A 24373-nucleotide genomic window follows, 5' to 3' on the forward strand; every position below is an offset into this window, starting at 1 on the left:
TGCCCACGGCCTTGCATCTTGAGGGACCTCGCAAAGACCAACGAGCCTAAATCGATTTAGCACTCACTTTTGTCGATGCAACAATAGAAACAAATATGAATTCGGACTTAATTACAGAAAAACAATACGCTTCAAACTAACTTTTCATCTATTCGTATATATTAGATCGCTAGCATACGCGACAGGCGGCGAGTTTATTTTAAAATTGCAATAATGAATGTGTATAAGTCTTTGTCGTTGAGATGAATTGTTTTCGATAAATTTTATTATAATTAGCAATTTTTAAAAAGGGGGGCAGGAAGGACTCGTAAACCTTATTCGCCTTCTGTGCAGATGGTATGGTAAAAATCAATACTGGATAATGAAAGTATAAGTGTAAAGGCTAATATGGAACAGAGAAACAAAAGAGAACTTCTTCAGAAGGGAATTGGGAGGGGAGGGGATGAGAGTACAATGCTGAGACACTTAAAATGCGTCTTGATTTGTATACTTCAACAAACTTTTCTTATTAGATTACGCAATTTCTAGTTTCTTACTCCGATTATTCAAAGTATTCAAATGTTCTCGGAGGGAGTGGCCGCCCCTCCCTTTAATCAGTCCGTGGTGTCATTCAGTTTGGCTTTTCGCTACTAATTCAAAGTGCTTTCCGAAACAAGTTGTCTTCTTGTGACAGCAGGGGGTGGAAGAAACAAACAAACCGTGAAAGGAAGAAAGAAGAGGTTTTGGGCTCTTCCAGTCCAGACCATTCTAACCACTGAGAAGTGAGAATCACAACGTGATTTTTCTGGTAAGAGCGTCCTTTTAAAAGCAGCTAACAAGCAAACAGATGGTCAGCCCTCTCCCCTCTGCAGCATACTTTTTATTCTCTGTTGCCAAACTTACTGAAGAATATATTGCAATTAATCTAACGCATGTAACGTAAATTGGAGACCGTGGTTGGATTTATATGGGTCTTGTGTATTTGTATTAAAAATTTCAAGTTATTACCTGCAATACTTTGTTAGAAATTACCATATTAAATTTTACATGTTATGAAATGGAGAGTTAGAAACCTAAGCGGAGATGGTAGAAGATCCCCTTAATCTATGAAAAGAAGTTAATCTTCCCTATAGTCATGTATTTTGAGCGGAATAACTTATCTTTTAGTAGAACTTTACATCTTTTATATATAGGACGAAATTAACAATATATAATCACTTTTTATCCTTACCGTTGTTCGTTTATTTATCCTAACGGTTTGTTTAGTCAATTTGACAAAAATTCCGCATAAATCTGAAAATGTGGTTGAACAACATGATATAAATTAAAAAAAAAAAAAAAAAAAAAAAAAAAAGCTTTAAAATAATTACGAGATTCTCTTTTAAAATCTTCAAGTAGCGTACAATACAGAATGTTTTGATGAAGTGAACATTTAAGTTGAAAGCTTTGTGGGAGGTTTCTGTGAATCTCCACTTCAGTGATCGACACAAACTAAGAACTTAAATGCTTCTCAAGCTATAGAAAAATAAACATTCTGATGCCTTTTTGTCTTGATTTTGCTTTTAAAATAATTTTGATGTAAACAATGTTGTAAACATTAGAAAAATAGAAATAAGCCATGACGTCACATCCATACTGTTGTTATGACGACATATGCAGAATTGCTAAGAAGGTAAGAGTAAATCTAATGAAAAATGAGTAACGTGTGCTATATACATATAGTTAAAAAGTGTAGTTTGTACCGCATAAAATCGAAACTATTTTAATGTAACTATTTAGAATGTCGTTGTTCAGATTTCCTTATGACTAAAAGATTAACACTTGCTTTTGTTACGTGTGATTGAATTCGATTCCCAGTGTGAGCACATATTCTGATCTCACGCTAAGATGTGGTTCTCCGTGCTGAAGAGAAACGTTAAACACCAAAGAAATAAACCTCATTCGACTACGAGGTAAGGAGGTTCAATGTGAATAGAAAATCCGTGTAAGTTTCCTATACTTGAGAAGAAAACTGTGGTGACAACAATAATAAAATTGACATAAAATGGTATTTAAATTTCAAGTTGTATTATTTTGGTCGTATACTGCAGCAAAGTGAACCGTATCTTATCCAATAGATATCCATTTCAACAAATAAGAAAGGACACTCAGCGTTTAAGATGAAGATTTTCAATTTTTACTTCTCTAAGTTGAAAATCTGTGCCCACGTTACGCGTTGCACGTTGTACACCATAATAACAGCAAATGTGACGTCCATTGGCTAAACTGTTTGGAGCAGGTAAAACTTTTTGCAGTAGTGTAAAAAAATAAACAGAAAGAAGAAATAAAACATAAAATGTACGTAGCATATTAACTTTTTTTTTTTGGATTATTTAAAAGAAAATCACTCTGTACATATATAAATTAAATCTTTGAGTAGTGCTTAACTTAATTTTAAACTTGTTGTTCAGTTATTGTTGTTTAATCCTCGTATATAAAATGTCCTTGTGGTGTATTTAACTTGATGAATGCCCTCTCATTTCAGACGGTAGTTGGTAGCCCCAGCAAGCTGTATCCAGGGAACAGGGAAGATATGGTTTCCTCAGGGGTGAGGGCTCTGTCCATCATGTCTTGTCTAATCTTTATTTAGAATTCTGCGCTGCTGTTACTGTTCTTGATTCATACTACTTAATCATCTTCAGTTTGATTCTGTTAACAGAAATTACAAGTGCATACATGAAGTTACTAGATTTGATACTATCTGCTACGTAATTTTTTTACACATATGGCACGTAAATAAATAAATAAATAAATCTATTCCACAGTGACATAAAAATTGTTTGTCTATTTTCTCGGAAACTACACGTCAATTTACCCTCAAGCGTGTGATTTTGTTAAACTCGCATGATCTATCAATTGAGATATATGTAATGTCTCTTCGTAAATAATAGTCCGTGATTAGCCCTTCACCAATTTTATTATAAAAATAATCCTACAAAATAAATGTTTCAATATTAATCTTCAGCACACGTAAAGTGGCCTCGGTTGATCAAAGTTGGGAATTAGGTATGTATGGGTAACGCTTTTCCCCAATGCAGCCTTCAGAGTTTCATAAAGGAATCTCCACAACTATGGGAGACAGTTTATAGGGATCCTCCTTTCCTATTGCGCTTTGTGTACTAAGTTAGGAATGGTGAATCCAATGAAATTATTTGTAAACGTATCTATCCATGGTGTCACGAGGAAAATTACATCAGTGTTGAGATATTTATTTATATCACAAATTTGACATAATTTTTCTCGTGACTCAATGAACGGATGTATTTAGAAATAGTTCCATTGAATCCAACATCATGAATTTACTATCAAAAACGCGATAAGAAATATATCTAAGCGTGGGGACTTTCACTATTGACATAAGCGGTACTTCAAAAAAAAAATCCCAACTTTGAGGTTATTTTTCTCGTGATTCTCTGTACGAATATGTTCAGAAATAGTTTCATTGGATTCAACGTCATCAAAATTAGTATAAGAAGCTCAGAAATTTTAATTGGATTCAGCGCCCTCAAAATTAGTATAAGAAGCTCAGTTAGAAATTTTCATTTGATTCAGCGTCCTCAAAAATAGTATAAGAAACTCAGAAATTTGTCTAGCGTGAGGGCTTTTTACCGGTGACATTAGCGTTAGTTCTTTCAAGGATAACGCAATGAATACGAAAGATTTCAAAATCTTTGTATTATTTTCAGTATTCCATGTATGCACTTGGTAAATTTAAGTATTCATCTTAACATTATAGCATGCAGAATTTCTGCCTAATAAGTAAAGATTAGCATATATCTATTCCGAGTGATCATTTATTTATTTATTTTCATTATCTTCGAATGAAACTGTTGGCAATTTCTTAAAAGGAGAATGTTTAAATTTAATATCTACAGCATGTCATTCAAAATTTGATTAGAATAGTTTTCAAGTGTTTTTCTTAAACTAATGATGATAATGTCTTCTTTCCATATTATAAATTCAGTTATAAAGAAGAAAGGCTTTTTGGATAAGTAATTAGATGTTAGTTAAATAGTGTTAACTAATAGCCATACTCTTTGAAAATTAATCTGCTTTAATAATTTCTAGAAGAAAAAAGGAATCTTGAGGATAAATACTAACCTTTCTTTCAAAAGGTAGAATTATCCTTGGTTTAAGATATTTGTAGATTTCATTAAAACAAACGTTAACTATGTCTTCTTTAAAAGAGATTTACTAGCAGCGTATGTAGAATCATCTGTGAAAGTATATTCTCCTTATGTCATTGTGTTGCATAGCTGTAGGTAAAAGTCGATACATCGTGCTATACATATTACAAATTTGAAAGAAACATTATTTATTAATCCATTTTGTAGTTAAGTTGAAAAACCGTCATTTTCTGTAAGTTGAATAGAACTGCTCAAATAGGTTCATTTATTTGTTAATTCTTTTAAAGTATCGACTTTTACTCATGGCTGTGAAACTTTGTGGAAGAAAGTATGACATTTCAGCGACTGTTTTACAGATAAAAAAATCTACAAATTACCGTTTCTTTAGTATTATTTTGCCTTTTTACCTTTTAAAACAATCATAATGGCTTTTGTTTGGTATAATAATGAGCATGAGGTAATTGTGCATGCCTATAACAAATAATTCAGTTAATACAATAACCCTACTAACTTCTAAATATATATAATAAAGCCTAATGTTGGACTAACGTTCGAGTGCTATACATCTTTTTCAGCTGTCATTTGTTATGTCTAACCAATTTGTTTAACTAAGATGCTTGTGCTTTATAACCATTGATGTTGAAATGTTTAATTTTTAATATTGTATCTAACGTAAGAAGTTCTGGTAGTAATGATATTGCGTGAAGACTCGTATGCAAATTTACCAAACTCTGCTTAGTGCTACAACCCACGGAGGGCTGTTATTAGCCAGATGGCGCACGTTCCACTGTCTGATACGTGCAACTTATCCAGCATACTTTATTTTTGGCCTTCTAGACCATAGTTCGCTGCTTCTTAACTTAAGTAGCTTTCTAATTGTCTCATGATGCTAAGACAACACCAAAAATTCTGTACTTCCACAGGGAATCAAACCCGATACTGTACTCACCAAAAGCATGTTCGCTGATCATTAGATAAAATTTACGAAGAATCAGTTTAAGTCTGTTTAGTTTGTTTTTCGATTTCGCAAGCTAGATATTCTGTGAAATAATTGGTCTCCGTATCAGCTATACTGCTGCATCAAATTGGTCTCCTATAGTGTGCTACAAAATGCTTCATGATGGGGTAACCAGTTTTCTTGTGTTTGTCTTTGTGCCCTGAAGAATGTTTTCAATTACTGAAATATCGCTGTAAGAAGCTTCATTTTCTTAATAGTAAAACTTCATTATAGTAATTGTGCGAAACATATTTAGATACATGTCACAGAGCAGCAATATATTCTCTTTCCTTTTAAGTTTATGTTTAGAAAATTTCACAATTAAAGCGCAGCAATGAATTTTTGTTCAAATATTAATTCAACAAGTAGTAATTATCGCATTTCGAAAACATTATACGACATTTTTTTCATTTAGACTTGAAACCTTTCACATCTTCATCGGACACATTACAGACAATGTTATTTAATGGAATATACTTTTCAAGCACTGCTACACACTTGAATATATCGTCCCTTTCTCTTCCATTGTTTTTTTTTTTTTTTCATTAGTGTTAATGTATATGAAAGGCTTCACTGCATTTTCAGTTTGAAAATGAAATGAAATCTTTGAGTTTTACGTCCCACGGTTATGCCGGTTAGGCTAAAGGAGACGGTGATCATGAGTAATGAATGAAATGGTGGAATGATGAAAGTGGGAGGAAACGGGAGAACCCCGAGAAAACCCACGCACACGCATTTTCAGTTTGAAAATCTGGTTACCTTGTTCGTAGTCTGACGTGAAACATATTAAATAGGAGAATATTTTACTTTATGTTTTGTCTGCACTAAATTAGTTGAATGTAAAGTAGTATACTACAGACATGAAATACATTTGCAGGAAACAGCCGATGAACTGATCGAAGTGTTAAGAATAGTATCTACTTTGTAGTTTATAGTTTCTGTAAACTTGTCTCTATATAGAGTGTAACATAAATGTGTTACAATAGTTTGGGAACAGATTTCTCAGATCAAAATAAGAAGAAGAAAAAAAAGTTCATATAAACCTGTGCTCAAAAGTGGATAGTTTCGGAGTTTCCAGATGCCGAAAACTGAAATAAGTGAACTTTAAAAGTTCACATCTCCACTACGATGGGACCTATCGTGGTCGGGTCAAGACATCTCGGAGGAACTGGTATGTGAATATCCAAATATCCATATTTAAGAATGCTCCAGTACTTGCACACCAAGTTTTAGAGAGGTAAGTGGAGAGTGATCGAGTACTCCCAAACAGCCTCTCTAAAAATGATTGTGCTAGTACCGGAGGTTCTGAAAGATGGATATCTGGATAGTTCACATACCAGTTCCTCAGTGATGCCTTGACCTGACTACGATGGCTCCCATAGCAGTAGAACTATGAACTTTTAAAGTTCACTTATTTCACGTTTTCGGCATCCTATAACTACGAAACTATCCACTTTTGAGTACAGGTCCATTTGATTTTTTTTTCTTTCTTATTTTGATGTAAGGAATCTGTTCCCAAACTGTTGTGACACATTAACGTAACAACCTGTATAGTTCTGATAAGATTCCTTTTCATTGTCATGTGAAATATTGCGTATGCTTTTATTTAAACCTGATCGTGTAGGTGATCACATTGAAAGCATGTAAAGACTTTTTATGTGTAACTTACAAGTTGTCTTTAATTGTAAAATTTCAGGAGGCTCTTCATATGGAGAAGGAACGTCTACAGAAAGAGCAGGAAGAACTTCAACGTCAGCGAGAAACTTTGCAGAGAGCTCAAGAACAACAACAACAACAGCAACAGTTACAGCAGCAACAGGAACTGCAATTCCAACAGCAACAGGCAAAAGAAGTGCAGACAATGAATGGGTATGGTCCTTATTACGGAGAGAACCTTCGTGCACGGGATGCTCGGAATCTTCCAATGCATTTGTCATTACAAGACGTTTGCTCGCCTGCTGGCCATGTGATGCATGAACCTCTTTCGCCTGTGATTCCGTCTACGCGGAACCACAGGTACTCCCTTCCAACCTTCCCTGATATGGATGTCACGATGACATCACCGTCGCGGCATAAGAAGTCCCCTCCTATTCCTCCAGCTAAACCTCTTCGCATGATTAGTCAGGAAAGAGAACAAATGATTAGGTATGTTTGCTTTAACCGCACTTTTACTATTTATTTATTTTAATAGGGATAAAATAAAACTAACATTAAATAAATAACTAAAAAAAAAATAGCATATGAATGAATCAATACTTAAGAATTACTCATGAATTTAAATACTATTAATATATTGTTACGATACTTAATTTCTAATTTATTTTTTTTCTTTTCATACCTTCAATTTATTTAATTAACTCTTAAGATGGGTATCAAATCGAGAGTACACTGTTGAAGGAGGAAAAACATTTGTATAAAAATATTAATACAAATATTAAAGCATGTAGCAAAGAGTATACAAATATTAAAATATCACATTTGCGTTTGGCAATTAGAAAATTTACCACTGGGATTTCTACACATGCCATTTCAGTTTGTACCCGAAGTTCTGGCTATGTAGTTGGTTTCTTACAATACACTGTACCTTTAAGGGTTCCCGATGTAAAATTGAAGAAGTTTTAAATCAGGAGAACGAGGGGAAACCTCAGTTGCTCCTCTTCGTCCTTTCAATCGATCTGGCAAATTTTGCGTAGAGAAATGCGCGCTGATGTAGGTAGTAGGGCAATGGAGCACCATCCTTTGCATATGAAATTAATTATTCTCGAACAATGTACAAATGAAACCTTAAATAGAACAGTAAGAATGGGGTTGATTAGACCGCAGTGGGATGAAGTTGACCACTTAGTTGCCAACCAAGACCAATAATTGCCTACTTAAATAAGAATAATAGAAGACATAACCTATCTTTTGTTATGACTTTGCGTTAAAACAATTTCTCGTATTTATTTACTCTTCTTTCTCATGCAGTTTTATTATCTCTCAGTTCCAGCCTCATAGCACATGTGGTTTCTCAATCTCCCTGAACCTCATCCTCAGATATTGATAATGAGGAATAGAGGTTAAGGTTAGACTTGATGAATTCTGTTGGAATTTCGCAATGTGACACGCTTGTAAATAATGTTCCTGTTCAACTTTTTGTTATTAGGTTAAGACATTCAGAATTTCACATTCTTCTTTTCTTCTTTGAGTGATTATGAGGTGACGCCGGTAAGTTGGCACTACAATACCTTTTTCTAGTTTTGATGCCAGCTTCAGTTTAGTAGAGAGACGAAGGCGGGGCTGAGAGAGGGCAGCAGTTTGTTTGTTTACAATGAAACGGATGGACTTGCATTATTTAAACAGGTTTAAAATTCTGTTAGTCGGAGAACGGTGGTAGATATAATCAGCAAGAGGAGGCTTCCGCTTTCCTGAAGTCTCTTTTGGCATTGTCATTGTTCGTTACACACATTCTAAATTTCGACTTCGATTTTCTATTACCGTGCATAGTTTTCAAACGTAGATCAAAGTACTTGCTTTCCTAGTTCGGAAGAATTTCACTGTATAAAAAGTACTTAATCTTGGATGTCTTTGTTACTAAGTGGCTTAGCTATGACATTTGCACTGGTTTGCAAGAGATAATACTATGCTATTACCTGAAGGTGGAATAAAGTTAAGTGAAATACTTGCACGCTCTTTTAAATGAGAGTTGCAAACTATTATGCGAAGCACACATGTTGGCATTTGGTTTCGAACAGTATTGGCGCCCTTGTCTTCCTCCCACAGATATGAGCGGTTCACAGCACTATCTATATCAATAGGAGCTAACTGATTAAAGAAATGAAAACTAAATCATTAATATAGTAACTAACTAACATACAGGAAAGGCAGGCATTGTCTTAAAAGGAATGCAACGTGTTTGTGTTTGCATGTTATAACATTTATAGCACTTATATATGCTATTTCTATTAAAACTACCATATCCAGTATAGTTCCATGATAAAAATATCCAGAACGAACTATTTGTTTACTCCGTATTCGCACATAATGAAAGGATTTCATTTTTCGTGTTGTTCCTAATTATAATAGAGAGACATCTCTCAAATACAGACAGTTCTCTCAGAAGCTTGAAGGATCAGTATTCAGCCTTTCGAAGGTCATTTTGATCACGGATAGGATCATGGTCCACTTTTATCTTGTTAAATCTTCCTGATAAGATTTTTTTTTCCTTTCTTATTGTAAGGAGTTTGGTTTACTGAGATATCTTTATATATTCACTCTCTGTCTGCCCGGGAGACGATAAATCGCAAAAACTACTTGATGAATCACCATCAATTTTGGTCTGGCTGTAGAGAGAGAGAGAGAAGTTAAGCGACCGAACTGTACCTAAACGTCAAATTGGTTGCATACTAGAGTTACTTCCAATATAATCAACTTCTTCATGTGATGTACGCGTAACAACTCCTACTACTTGTGTAGTATGTTGCTTAATTTTCATAGACTTAAAAAATATCGTCACTGAGTGGGAGTCAATGACCTACGCACGCACACTAAACAAATGGTAGAAATGATCCCAAAACATTGCAGCAAAGAAAACTGTCAGCTTCACGAACCGTCTTGCGACAGATCATTAAGTGCCACAGCGAGTTTGGTTACATTCTATGCCACCTACGACGTGGTGGCACTGGACAGCAGCTATACACGACGAAAGCGTACAAACTATATCTGTTTCTATAGTACTGTATAAAAGTAGACCGACTTTACTGAAACTTTCAGCCCTTGAAATCTCAGGATGATTGTAAAATTATTATATCATTACGCTTAGATCTAGAGTTGCCATGTCGTACGTTTTCCCTGTAAGTTTTATATTTCTCTAGCATGTTTTACATTATACGCGTTTATTTTCCTCCGATACCTTCCTTTTTTTTAGTAATTATAAGAAATTATACTTCTCGACGCTTTTAAGATTTAATGCGATTTTTTTTTTTTTTTATTTTATTTTAAAGAGCAACTGACACCTTGCATACTGTTAACAAAGCAACCCAACGATGGTATTTGCTATTCCGACAGAAAATGCAACAAATTGCGTTTTATCTCTTATCTAACTGGCACCCCAACCTTACGTTTAAGAATAATTTGGTTTTAGCACCTTAGCTTTCATCTGGGTCAATCCATGCAAAGTGATCGAGAGAAAAAGAAAAATTGCCGCTTGTTTTTTTTAAAAAAAATCAAATTTTTTCATGAATGTTTATCCTATATCAAGGTACTTCAAAACCACAATTAATTATTTTTTACAACATTCCATGGCGACGCAGCGGCTGCCGCCATTTTGTGTCTTTTCGATTTTAGGCGTTTACGTTGTTTTGAATATCTTAGCATGTATTTGTACTACCAAATTGAAAATTGCTGGACGTCTCCAATTTGTGCAGAGCTAAAACTTTGGTCTCTTAACATTTTTGCCTAAAACCATTTGAAGGTGGTGAAATCAGGGCTCTAAAGTAGTAACATTTTTGGATATTGAAGACATGTTTGGGAAGAGGAAACTGACGTAGACCTATGAATTTGTGTGTGCATGTAGTCCAGGGTCATAAGTTAATACGCAAAAGTTTACAGACCTGTAGCTGCTTCCAAAGGTCTGAAGAAAGAAAGAAAGAAAGAAAAAAAGTAAGAAAAAAAAAGTAAAGTTGGGGAATTATGCCAATTTGGCATGTTTCACTATCCAATATCTCCAATGGGCTTGCATAAAAAAATCTGAAATTTTGGGAATAGTTAGTCTTTTAGTACACCATAACACACAACAAAGTGCGTTTTGTGTTTTTGAGCAGAAGGGGGTCAAACTATTAAGGAATGACGTCATACTCTAGGTGGTGTTTTGTTCACAAATTTAACTGAAAATTCGTTGTTGTGAAGTAAAATAAAGTAGGATGATTGGTTGGTCCAGTCAAGGCTTTCAAGCTCGTTTCTTTCCTTTAGTTGTAACACTGTCTTATCACACTCACAGCAGCACTGGTGAAGAATGCCGCTATCAGCAGAAGGCGAGAAAAGTCAAAATGCACACTTGTCAAAAAAAAGTCCGTAAGTACTCATTGCTCTTGCTGCTTGCTATATCAATGATATTCAATCATGTTTATTCTTGTTTTCTCTGTCAACTCATGCAGGAGACTGTTGTCCTTTCGTTTGATCTACATTCCGCAGTCAGTGTTCACTGAGCTACAAGTCTATAAATTTTTGTGTATTAACTTATGACTCCGAACTACAGGCACACACAAATTCATACCTCTACGTCAGTTGTTTCCTCTTCCCAAATATGTCTTCAATGTCCAAAAATGTTGCTACTTTAGACCCTGCTTTCACCCTCTTCAAGTGGTTTTAGGAAAAACTGTTAAGAGATCAGTTTTAGTTTTGTACTAGTTGGAGACGTCCAGCAGTTTTCAATTTGGTAGTACAAATACATGCTGAGATATTCAAAACAACGTAAACGCCTAAAATCGAAAAAAAAAAAAAAAAAAAAATGGTGGCAGTCACTGCGTCGCCATGGGATGTAAAAAATAATTAATTGTGGTAAGTACCCTGATAAAGGATAAACATTCATGAAATAATTTAGATTTTTTAGAGATGGTCGAGCGGCACATGCTTGATCACTTAGAATGGATTGACTCATCTATTAATACTCTCTCTAGAAATGAGCAGTTCACCACTAGGTTAGTATGTTCCTTTTTAAAATAATCACAATTATGTATAATCAAGGTATTTGGTATAAAAACATAAAAAAGTTAATTATCTTTCTATTATATTAATAGAAACGAGTGACATAATAAATAAAAGCGTTTATATCTTACTAGTGGAATTACAAGTGTAGAAGTTTTAGTCTGTCCGTTGTCTTGTGAGGAATTTCCGTGACCTATTGATAACACTGATGCCGTGTGACTGTATGGTTGCATGCCTTCCTGATTAGTCCGTACTGTCTATACACCAAACGCCAGTAAAAAATACACGGATGAAAGAATCAAACATAATCCAGGTTGTGACGGTATGTAGAGCTTGGTACTTTCTAATAAGCACTGGTAGTGTTTGTACTTTGTTATAAGCATTGCAGCCTTCAATACCTCAAGTAATCGGATCAGATTAATAATATGCTGGGATACGAATTAATTTTTACAATATGTATCTCTGATTTAGTTTCTTGCAATGGACTTCGCAACTTACCGTATACTCCATATTGACTATCAGTGTAAGACACTATTGTTTCACCGCGAACATCAAGAAATCTAGTGCTGATACTGGTACTGACCAGTGACCACATGTATCGCGTAGTATTGATTTTAACATTGGAAATAGACTGTGCTGGCACCCATTATGTACCAAAATTAAAAATCGAAGCTAGAACAACTCTTGCGTATAAAAAGACTACGAGAAATGAAGTAAGTTCTTTATAGTTGGTAAGCATCTTTGTTTCAAACGGTATGTGAACTATTCAGGTATTTCCCATCCAAATCGACTTTCACATAATTATTATTCCTATCTTGTATCTTAAGTATATACAGTAGTCAGTGTATGAGTTAGTTCTCAGTTATCAGTAACCTCCTCTTAAATGTTATCATTTGGTCTTACCGTTCTTTATAAGTTGATAGGAATATCATTTTCATCAAATTTGAATTTTACTTTAGAAAAGTAAAAATAACATACATTCACTGAAACAACAGTGACAAGTGAATTACTATTAATATATGTCTAATTATAGTCTTTCTTCGTACATTTTTAAAATTCTTTTTATGGTTTAAATCCTTTTTGAAGTGTGCCTAGGCTGACGATAAAGACGATGTTCTTCGAAAGTACTTCCTAGAGATAAGGTTTGTTTCTTCGGTGACTATTAGCCTTTAACTCACATTGTTTCTAATCATCATCACCGCTCGCAATATAATGATAACATACATTCTGTTTGAAAAAGTTTCTCCTAAGATACGTTAGTTCAGCTAATGTTAGTTCTGAAAGCTTAGTTAATATATATAATTTTTTATTGAAGTTAAAATGTGTTAGTTCTTACTTTACACGCCTATACAGAGACAGATTTCATTCTCCCGTTTCCAAAATATTTACTACCACTTACGTCAAGTTGTAAAGCTATGTAAATATTTTTTAATACTCGAAACTACTTTACATATTATGTGTTTTAATTCGTGTGGATTTTAATATTAGTTTCTTTTTTATTTATGTTTAATTGTATTTCTATCTAGGAGGGTGATTCAAGTGAAAATCTTCGAAGTGCTATAAAATGCCGAAAAGTTGTATGATGGAATTGGTACTTGGCAGTAATGACCCTTGTGTTTCACAAAATGACCGAAAGATGGCAGAGTAACCTACAGCACAGGAGACGGCAACAGCATTTGACGAAGATGATCGCGCCACTAGTAACGTGCACTGCGTTAGAGCAGTGATCTGTTTTTCCAGTAGTGAGAGTGTCAAACCTATTGAAATTGATCGCAGGATGACAGCGCAGTACAGTTATTTGTGTTTGTCCCTGCAGCAAGTGTACGAGTGGTGTAGAAAGTTTAAAAATCGGCGTACTGTCTGTAGAAGATGCCCCACGATCGGGGCAGGCTCGCCGCGTAGTGACAGACAAAAACACTGCTTTAGTGAAAGAGCTTATAAAGGATAATAGGCGTATTACTCTGAAGAAAATAGTGCTGATTCAACACACAATGTTGTCCATAACGTGCTGCAGTTCAATAAAGTGTCTGTAAGATGGATACCACGTCACTTGACAGCTGAAGTGAAAGACAGTTGCGTCGTTTCTACGTCGAAGGTCATTCATTTCTGGAAAGAATCGTTACAGGTGATGAGACCTGGGTTCACTACCACGAAGCAGAAACAAAAAGATCAAGCAAGGAATGGCGCCATAGCTCATCACCGAAACTCCAAAAATTCCACACTCAACCATTAGCGGAAAATGTCATGCTCACTCTCTTCTGCGATGCAAAGGGAGTCACTTTGGAACATTGCATGGAGAGGGGCGCAACAGTAACCAGTACTTCTTATTCATATTTGCTCACAAATAAACCTCGCCCAGCAATTCGAAGTAAACGACGAGAACTTCTGAGTTCAGCTGTATTGTTATAGCATGAACGCTCGACCGCATACTGTCCGTTTGACAGTTGAGACTATCCAGGATTTGAAGTTTGAATATTTCCCACACCCACTTTATTCACCAGACCTCGCTTTTAGTGACTTTCATGTGTTTTGACCGCTCAAAGAAGCGTTAGAAAACAAGCATTTCAGAAGTTAGGAAGAGATGAAAACCGAGGTGCATAAATAGCTACAGTCACGACCAAAAGACGTTTTTAAACGTGGTATCCATACACTTCCGAAGCGTTGAAATACTTGCATTGAACGTCACGGAGACTACGTTAAAAAATGATAGGGGTGTTTTTTCTTAGTTATTATAATATAATATTTACAGCATTTCTAAGGTTTTGATTTGAATCACCCTCGTATCTATGTGTTTGATATGTGGAAATCAGTGTAAACCCATTTTAAAACTGAATGATCTTTCTCTGTTGAGAGTAGAGGTAAGTAAATAAATAAATATTATTCTGATACCTGTAGGTCAAGTCGCATGCCGTCAGCCGATTCAATTCCTCAGCAAGTAGTCCACGAAGAGCCTCCGCATCACATGGGATCCGTTCCTCAGCTTGGTCAGCAGATGAGCAGGCAGACACTCCACGCTCTGAGTGCAGCACCTCGTTCACGTCTTATTCCCACGGATACATGGATTGTCAAGAAGAAAAATAATAACGACGGACAGAGGCGGGAAAATTATAACTATCAGCACTGGTTAATACAAGTAAGTAGCATTCGTGAATACTTATTTTTGATATATGAAATGTGCATTCGATATTCAGTAAGAAATATTACCTGTAAGAGTGGATTTTCTTTTCTTCCTTTGGCGTGCGAGACCCAGCTTCGATTCCCGGCGGGAGCTCATGTGTTTCGGATTCCACGCGAATCAGTAGGTCCCGTCTCATATAACCTTGCTGCTGAAAGGGACGTTAAACTCAAAATCAAATCAAATCTCTTTTCTTCCGTTTGTTTGTGTCCATACAGGGTATCATAGGTTTTTCTAGTCCGCTTTGATCTGAGTTGATTGTATTATCGATGACTTTATATTTGATTTGATCTTTGAGAACGTTTCACACTTTAACAATATGGAGCCCAAGTGGCTAGTGCCATTGGAAAAATTTCACCATTTTAAGGGTGAAAACTACCTATTTCCATCAACCATTGGCGTCAGCGGTACATAAACTTTGGGCAGGACAGATTACAGAGGTGTCTGGGATGCATAGAATACCCCATGAAAACGGGCGATCGAGGGCTTTCCCCCGGAAAATTTATGAGGAAAATAGTCTTCACACATTGAATTTTAAAGCATTTTTGACTTAAAAAGCAAACCAATTTTTTTATTATTTATTTTTACTTTTGATAGTCTAATTTGGGAAAATATGATACTTAAAAAAAAAACATACACACACACTTTACAGTGTATAAAGGAAGTTTGGCTACGGGCATATAATTTGAAGTACTCACCAACTACTTCTAAAAAAATTGTTGCGAAAGTACCGCAGGATTCTGAAACATGGATATTTGGAAGAGCACATATAGTTTCTAAGTGAACTCTTGACCCGACTACGGCAGGTCCCATTGTATTGGAGCTATGGACCTTTAAAGTTTATTTTTTCACGTTTTCGGCAGCGTGTAACCCCGAAATGATAATTTCATCACCTATGTTGGTGTATACTTTTTGTCTTACCTTGGTGTCAGGAATCACCTCCCAAATGTTGTTGGTGTTGTTTTGAAACACCCTGCATATAAAATGACTTCTCTGAAGAGTTCATTACACAATTCGCGATTTAATGGACTTCCGATTTGATGGACATCCTTTCATCCTAATTAGTTTGTTAAATGTAAGATATTTAGAAACTGGAACTTATTAAGATTAATTGGACCTCGTGAAGTTAATCAGCTCTGTCTTCAACTGTTAATTCCATGGACTTAGTTTTTTCTCTCTTTCTCTCTTGTTAGGAAGCTGAGCATCGTCGTATCATGGAGCAGCAGCAGCGTCAGGTGTACCGAACTCCTCAGCCCCTGTCGCAAAAGCAGCTCCAGTGTTGGTCCACGACAACTCAGCCTCCGCCAGCGCAGCCTCCGAGACAGCCAGGTGACGATAAGCCTCTGCCTGATTCCATCATTCAAACGCTTACGCAGCGAGTACAAAACCGAGTGGGCTACCAAGACCCCAAAGCAAGGGGTAGGAAAAGGTAAGTATTCAGGTCAATAAATATAGTTTTAAGTGTGATTGAAAGCAGAACGTAGGAAGTATGCAGTAGCGGATTCGTTTCTAAGCAAACTAATTGCATATGTATATCTGCACATTATACTTGTATTCATCGTTTAGAAATAGGTAAAACTTTCCTTGAAAAGTGAATATTCTTCTTTACCTTATTAAGAGGAAATTATTTGTTGAGACACAGAAAATATCCAGTTTGCCTGTGATTGTCCGTTGCTTTCATTTTATTTTGATCCTAGTAGATTCAGCTAGGTCCATCTTGAAGAAATAGAATAGTAGACAAAAGCATTCAAAGTGAATAAGGTATACAAGGATTTTAACAGCTTTAGAAACAGATATTCTTAACGGTCTCTCTTTGATTCTTTTTTTTTTTTATTTTTTAATATAAACCGTTTATGTGTTAAAACGATTATCAGATGTTTTGTCTTTTCCCAGTTATTGGATAGTAAAAGGTTCATGGCCAGAAACTAGTGTTAATAATTTAAGTACCTCTGAACGTTTGAGATTAAATAATTTACATTAAAATGTAAGATGGTTAAGAATTCCAATTTCTTCAATGCACGAACATTAAACTATCTTTACATTTTACTGTCAATTCTTTGAGTTAAAGCTGCAGGAAGTGTTAATCTAAAGCATTTGAATAACGTGAGCTTTAGACCAATCTTTTCCGTTCTTTCGTGGAGATTTACTTCTCAGTTTAATCTGGTCCTTTCCTATTCTGAATTTTCCACTGACCGCATCTTGTTTTGTATGCTATCATTTTTCAATTTAAGAAAACTGCAAAGTCTTGGCTTGATTGATGCATGTAACTTCAGCTGCTGTTGTTACTATAGAGAGAACTATCACAGTAAATTAATTGCCTACAAAATAATAGTAGTGTAGGAAGAGGAATGATACTAAATTTCTTGATGTACGGATTTTAAAAAGAATTTGGGTCACTTCATTTCCAATCATCCACTCAATGTTGCCAACGTTTATTTTTTTATTTTCCTGATTTTTTTTATCGTGAGTTCCCTATAGGTTGATAGTCATAAAACACTATTTGAAAAAAATATATATGCCATAGTTTTTTTTTTCCTGGCAGCCATTTTTAAAGTGGCGGTTGGGCAAATTTTAATAAAAAACGTGGTTTCCGGAAACTTTAATTGCCAAACTATTTTTAAAGATATCAAAATAATTCAAAAACCAGTGTGTGTTCAACATGAAATGAACTTCAGGTATACATTATTTTAATTTTTCTGTCATGCAAGAGAGTCAGTCAAACCCTTTAGTGTAAAAACTCGGAAAAATTGTATCAATCGTTAATTTTGAAGGCCATTAGTTTTATGAAGGAAAGGAGACTAATGATATTTTATTTCTATGTTGAATATTTGCATAACTACCTGCAGATATTAAAATGCTTTCGGCCAATTTGGAACATCTCTTAAAAAAAAAAAAAAAAAAAAAAAAAAAAAAAAAAAATCATTCTCAGGACTAAAACTTATACTGCAGGTAGTTATATAAGTATTCAACATAGAAGTAACATATCATTAGTGAGTCTCCTTTCCTTCATAAAACTAATGATCTTCAAAATTAACGATTTGTACACTTTTTTCGAGTTTTTACAGTAAAGAGTTTGAGTGACTCTCTTGCATGATAGAAAAATTAAAATAATGTATACCTAATGTTCATTTCATGCTGAACCCACTGGTTTTTGAATTATTCTGATATCTTTAAAAATCTTGGCAGTTAAAGTTTCCGGAAACTATGTTTTTTATTAAAATTTGCCCCACCGCTATTTTAAAAATGGCTGCCAGAAAAAGTGTGGCATATATATATAAATTTTTCAAACAGTGTTTTGTGACTATCTACCTATAGGGAACATACGATAAAAAAAAAATCAGAAAAATAAAAAATGTTCAAGTTACAATTTTGTTTAAAATTGGATGATTTGAAATAGATTGACCCATTTTCTTTTAGATAAGTTTTTTTCTTTCTTTCTTTCTTTCTTTAAATCCTTTTCCCAATGCTAGAACTGTAAATTGTAAATATGTACATTGAATGTGTTTGTGTTTCAGATACGATGGAAGTCCTAGTCCAAGAGAAAGTAGTGAACCCCGAAGCAAGCCATCACAACAAATTTCTCCGCCAAATCACAACCCAGCCATGTCTCCTCCAGGCCACAGTCGTATCTCTCCAACGGCTCCCCATGTTAGCCATGGACAACCTCTTCCACATGGCCTCAGTCCTTCCAGTGATCAGCATGAGAAGATGCTAAGTGTCAGCGGGAAGAAGAAGTGCTCACATTGCGGGGAAGAATTGGGTAAGTCACTTCCTTACTACATTCCGTTTTCGAAACCTAATTTTACTAGAAACTGATACGACAATACAATTAACTAACTATTTATAGACTGTAAGAAAGTTTATTATTCAGTTAATGGCATTCACTATACTTCTCACCACTTATTGTGACAAGAAAAACTTAAAATAACTCAAATCTCAAATAAATAACTCAATAATTACAAAAAGCAATACAGTAATTTTGGAAAATACTCTGTTTGATACATGTAAAAAGGTACTAAAGGTCTACTAGTTGGATTGAAGATCTTTCTTTGATGCTATGCTATAGTGACCACGACGACTCGTGGAACCTGGGCTCTACACCAATCATAGAACTGCTTTGCCTTATCGGAAGAATTTGGGACGATTCGTGGAACTGCCTTCCGAACGGATATTTCAGAAAACGAGAAACAACACGGCGAACGAGCGACAACACTTAAAGAACTATAACACGAACACTAACAATTATTCGAATGAAACGGTAGCAATAATAATAGCAAAATTATAAAACAATAATAATAAGAAAAATAAACAAAACGAAACTTAGCGGCAACCGACAATACTGTACCCTTAGGAGATGTTCTCAGTAGTGCGAGAAACGACATTGGCAAAATTTCATGGATGGAGGCTGACGATCGGGACACCTTCACGTTCTATTGGGTGCTGAAATTGTTAGATCTAAATCAAGCTTCACGACTCGCTGCCATCACTGTAGTGTAACCAGATTTTGAAAATAGAAAATGGGACACTGAGGTAAACTGGTATAATTTAACAATTGACTTCGGTCAGTTATTCATGTCAGTGAGAATTAAAAAAAGTGACTTTCGATTTCTACTTATGGAAGGTTATCGAATATCGAAATATTAAGTTTATTGTGGGGTCATCTCTTCGAAAAATATGTAACTGTTCTACAAAATTTCGAAATATTTCAAGACGCAAGTATGGGGTTTAAAACACGTAAAAATTACATTATAAAACTACGAGCTATAAACGAGAGTTTTTTGTGTTTAAGAAATGTACATTTTGCTTTCCGCCTGCATATTTCTTGGGACATGGGATGACTTCCTGATAAAAGGAGCAATAACCCCGTTAAAAATGGGATGCCTTGTCATCTTATTGTGACGTTATAAACTGCATATCGAAATTTCTAGCTCATAAGAAGACATGAACAAGACTGTTATTAGTAAGAGTTACCTAAGCTCGAGAGCTCATGTGAACACAGGCTTAATCCTTTTGAGCTCAATAATTGAGCATGAACCCTGTAAGTCAGGTTATTGAGATTGAGCTAGTGTGAACGTCAGTGAGATTAGTGAGAGCACAAGTCTGAATGAAGATAGTGAGCTTGAGCCCGAGTCAACCCCGTTTGCAAAGTTACTAAGCTTTTTATAAATTCTATATGGCCTACTTTCTAAATATTGCCTTTAAATTTATTCATTGAACTTCAAAAGAAGTAGTACGGAGCGTAGCAAACTCTCTTAAAAAGAAAAATAGTATATAAAAATATCCGTTATATATAAGAAAGAACTTGAAATTCCTAATTGTGCGAGAAACTAGTAGGACATGTAGAGATGTTATTACTTGGAAGAGAAGATAGTTTAGGAATTTAGGAATCATATTTCTGGGCTTTCGGCATCTGTGGCGATTTTAGTCTGTCTCGTATGAGGAATGACTTCTCTCGGTGATCACTCTACTCGGGGAAATGGGAAAGGCAGAAAGCAGCCTGAGACCTGTATGTTAGGTACTATCCCGGCATTTGAATGAAGAAAATCCAGAAAAAGAAACTTCACTAAGGATAGCTGGCTTAAAAAGGCTTTTACTATTTTTTGACTGAGTGTCTCCACCGGGAGCACTCTTACGGAAGAAGATCGTAAAAATTACGCTACGTGAATTATAGATAGTGAATGCGTGTCTAATAAAACAAGCACTCAGACGTAAATAGCAAGAAGTCTGCCTGGAATTTATATCAACCCGAAGGAACGATTTGTTCATTGATTTTAATTTCGATTTACGATACGCGATAAGAATCAGACATAGCAGTAGAGGTATAAAGTTACAGATTTGTATACCACTGCGTAAAATGTTGTACTTAATTTATTATTATTATTATTATTATTATTATTATTATTATTATTATTATTATTATTATTATTATTATTATTATTATTATTATGAAAAATAACAAATCACTAAGTAGTGCCTGTATTGGCAATGCTTATCACCTAGATGCAAAGAAATCTTATATCAAACCTACATTGGTATTATTTTAAAACTATTTCACAAACTGTTCTTAAAATAAGATGTCATCTTTACACTTACTCCTAACTGTGGTCATTTGTGCTGAATTGTGTGTTTCTTTCGTTGCATAGGTCGAGGAGCTGCTATGATAATTGAGTCTCTTCGCCTCTTCTACCACATTGATTGCTTCAAGTGTTGCGTGTGCCATGTTCAGCTTGGAGATGGCCTCAATGGAACGGATGTTAGAGTTCGCAATAACAAATTGCATTGTCACAATTGTTACTCTAATGATGACGGTAAGTATTTATTAATTAACTCTTAATAAATATCTAAGATGAAACGAAGGAAGTGATGAAGGACATTAAATGTAAAGACATGTAAATATGACCTTCCTGATTTGCATATACAGAAAGTGGAGAGAGCTAGGAAGCAATAAAGAGTTTTCTTTTATTACGGTATTGAAAGACATAGTAGGGGGCACGATGGCTCAGTAGTTGAGCGCTTACATCTAATGCGTGGGGTCTATGGTTGGATTCCCGGCCAGTAAGTGGTGGACAACATTGTGTCCGTGAGTTTTCTCGGAGTACTCCCGTTTCCTCCCACTTTTCAGACCAATTCTTCCATCATCATTCACTTGCCTTAATCATCGTTCCCCTTAAACTGAAGTGCATAATCTTGGGAAATTAAACTAAAATATTTCATTTCCTTTTTGAAATATATATAATAAATTTTAAATACTGTAGTGGTCCTTAACCATTTCCCGGACTACCCTCGAATTATTTCGGTCGTTGCTTTTTCGTACCTCTGATTTGGATTAACCCACGATCATTGCTCAGAGCAGCTCTTTGCTCTTGATTGGAACGTATTACCATCTAGTTTGTTGATTTAACACTAGTTGCTGATATAACCAATGCCATGCCATTCTTCAATTTTACCACAGCCAGGGAACTTAGCGATACTCTCTCTTTCGTGCAGTTTATTAAATCGTACTTTTGCTTTGTTTCTGGTCAAGAACAAATGTCTAAACTTTTTACTAAAAATGACATCTTTTGAGCACATATTTAGTCTATTCTTGCAGTTGAAGGGTAAGGGAAAAAAACAAGGAATGTCCATGTATGAGGTTTTTCGGGTGCTTTGTCCTATCTGTTGGTGACTGTTGGTACTATTTGACTGTATATGCCATGCATGCGTAGATGTAAAAATGTCCCTGTAAAAAGGGGCAAAAGATGTAACTAACCCTATTCTTTTTACGTGGTTTTCAATATTAAAACGCCGTTTTCTCGTAAATGCAGTTTTGTGACATTCCTTCTTTTTCCCCCCTTACCCTTCAGTTGTTGTATTTTTAACTATGTCCCAAATAACTCGAAATAATCCAGGAGGTGGTTTTCCAGCTGCTATAACTATAAATTTAGCTCTAAATGAAATTAAAATTTCTCATTAGAGGACACATGTGGGACATCATAGTCTAGTGGGTAGAGCGTTGAATTTATGTCCGCGTGGACCCGGGTTCGATTCCGATCGGTGCTTCCCTAATTTTCGGGAATTAGGCAAACTGCGTCCACCCAGCGTCGTGAGGCAAACTGGGGATTCACGTGAATAAAAGACGTGACGGCCACTAAGTCTAGAAAGCTCCCGATACGCCGGGTAGCGATAGGGCGATGCGGCGCGCCGACCACGCGTTCGTCGCTAGGTTGGACGTAGTTCCGCCAGTCGCTAACAGATGGCGTGGAGCGGGTCAGGCCCACAAATCGGGCCTTCACGCCAAGTGGTTTGGTTCATTAAAGTACACATTTATGATAGATTTAAAATGTAATATATATATATATATATATATATATATATATATATATATATATATATATATATATATATAATAACTTCTTCGGAAACGTTTTCTGCATAAAAGTTTTCCTCTAAGTGGTTAATGTTAGTAGCCATTTCAATACTACAGACTACAAAATCTGAGAAAAACAGTTCGTATAATTTGTTAGCACACAAATATTTCAGTTTACTTCCCAATGTTGTTGAAATCTATTTTTAACTACTCAGATTTAGAATACATAACAATATACCTTCGTTAGATAATTGTTCGCATATTTGTGCCGTAAATAACGTAATAGGCATTTTGAAATACGTATTCCACAATGTTTTGTTTAATTCCCTTTAATTTTTCTATACCCATAAATTATCTTTCTTCCCATCAGTGCCTTACATATAAATAATACAGTTATTTGAGGAAGAAAACCACTAGTACATTGTTGCTATTAAAACGCCACTAAAAAGGTTAAAGAATGGTTTAGTTCTGACAAGTTGGGCAACTATTCGCTTAACCTTAAATAATCGAATAAAAAAGTTCCGTTAATAAATAATTGGTATTAGTTTACATATATATATATATATATATATATATATATATATACATACAGGGTGGGCCATTTTAATTAATCCACGGAAATATCTAAAAAATGATAAAACATAGAAGAAATGTTTGAAGTACACGTTATATATTGCTAAGGGGGAAAACCATTTCCGCCAAAAGTACCCCTCCCCACCCCCCGGAAATGGGGGAAACGGGGGGTAACTTTGAAATGTCAAATGGGAACATGGGTCGAGTAATACCTCGTTCGAAAGGTCTTGGAAAACTAAATAACGCTGTACCAAAATTTGTTTCATATGGAGCACCAGTTTCAAAATGGCCGCCATGATATAGTTCGGAAACTCCAGTAGCCGTAGTATGAAAACCATGGGAGGTAAATGAATGGAACAAAATTGAAATACGGAAATATCATAGGGCATATCGAATAGTGTGGTCCCTGTGATTTCAGTGGCCTCCCTGAAGGGGTCTTGGGGGCTAACTTCAAGATTTCAAATAGTAACATGAGTCGAGTGGTACCTCGTTCGATAAATCTTGCAAAATCAAACATCTTGCAGGAGGAAACGATTGAGGTGAAATGGCAGTGTTCTCAAAAGGCCGCCGAAACATAGTATCAGTGTCAGAGAAAAGGTTTAGTATCCGTAGTATGAAAGCGATTGGAGATAAATCAACAGAAGAAAAACTGGAGTAGGTAACTGAGGTAATTCACATCGAGAGGTGTTGTCGGGGTGACTCCACTGAAATGTATCCGGGGCCAACTTGAAAATTTCAAATAGCAACTTGAAGCGAGTAACATCATGTTACATAGACAAATGAATATCAAACAGCCTCTGTAAGAATATCTTCGACATGAGACACCGTTTTCAAAATGATCGCCAAGACATGGTGAATGTGTCTAAGAAAACGTCTAGTGCCCATAGTATGAATACGGGTAGAGATAAATGAAAATAACGAAAATTAAATAGGAAAATCACGGAGGCGTTCCA

General features: G+C 35.4%; 1 protein-coding gene across 5 annotated transcripts in view; it reads left to right on the plus strand.

Moving 5' to 3' along the window:
- smash (smallish) overlaps positions 1 to 24373 on the plus strand; it is a 357062-nt gene that overhangs the window by 327820 nt on the left and 4869 nt on the right. For 3 of the 5 annotated variants that reach the window (XM_081752339.1, XM_081752340.1, XM_081752342.1), the window contains 6 exons: positions 2504 to 2566; positions 6839 to 7287; positions 14722 to 14959; positions 16195 to 16430; positions 18517 to 18761; positions 21145 to 21309. In XM_081752339.1, coding sequence (XP_081608465.1) covers positions 2504 to 2566; positions 6839 to 7287; positions 14722 to 14959; positions 16195 to 16430; positions 18517 to 18761; positions 21145 to 21309 — 1396 coding nt within the window. The remainder of the gene's footprint in view (positions 1 to 2503; positions 2567 to 6838; positions 7288 to 14721; positions 14960 to 16194; positions 16431 to 18516; positions 18762 to 21144; positions 21310 to 24373) is intronic. The other 2 variants (XM_081752343.1, XM_081752341.1) reach the window with 2 other exon arrangements.

Source organism: Thermobia domestica, chromosome 3, assembly GCF_964235325.1.
Source record: "Thermobia domestica chromosome 3, izTheDome1.hap1.1, whole genome shotgun sequence".
In the NCBI taxonomy this organism is placed as follows: Eukaryota; Metazoa; Arthropoda; class Insecta; order Zygentoma; family Lepismatidae; genus Thermobia; species Thermobia domestica.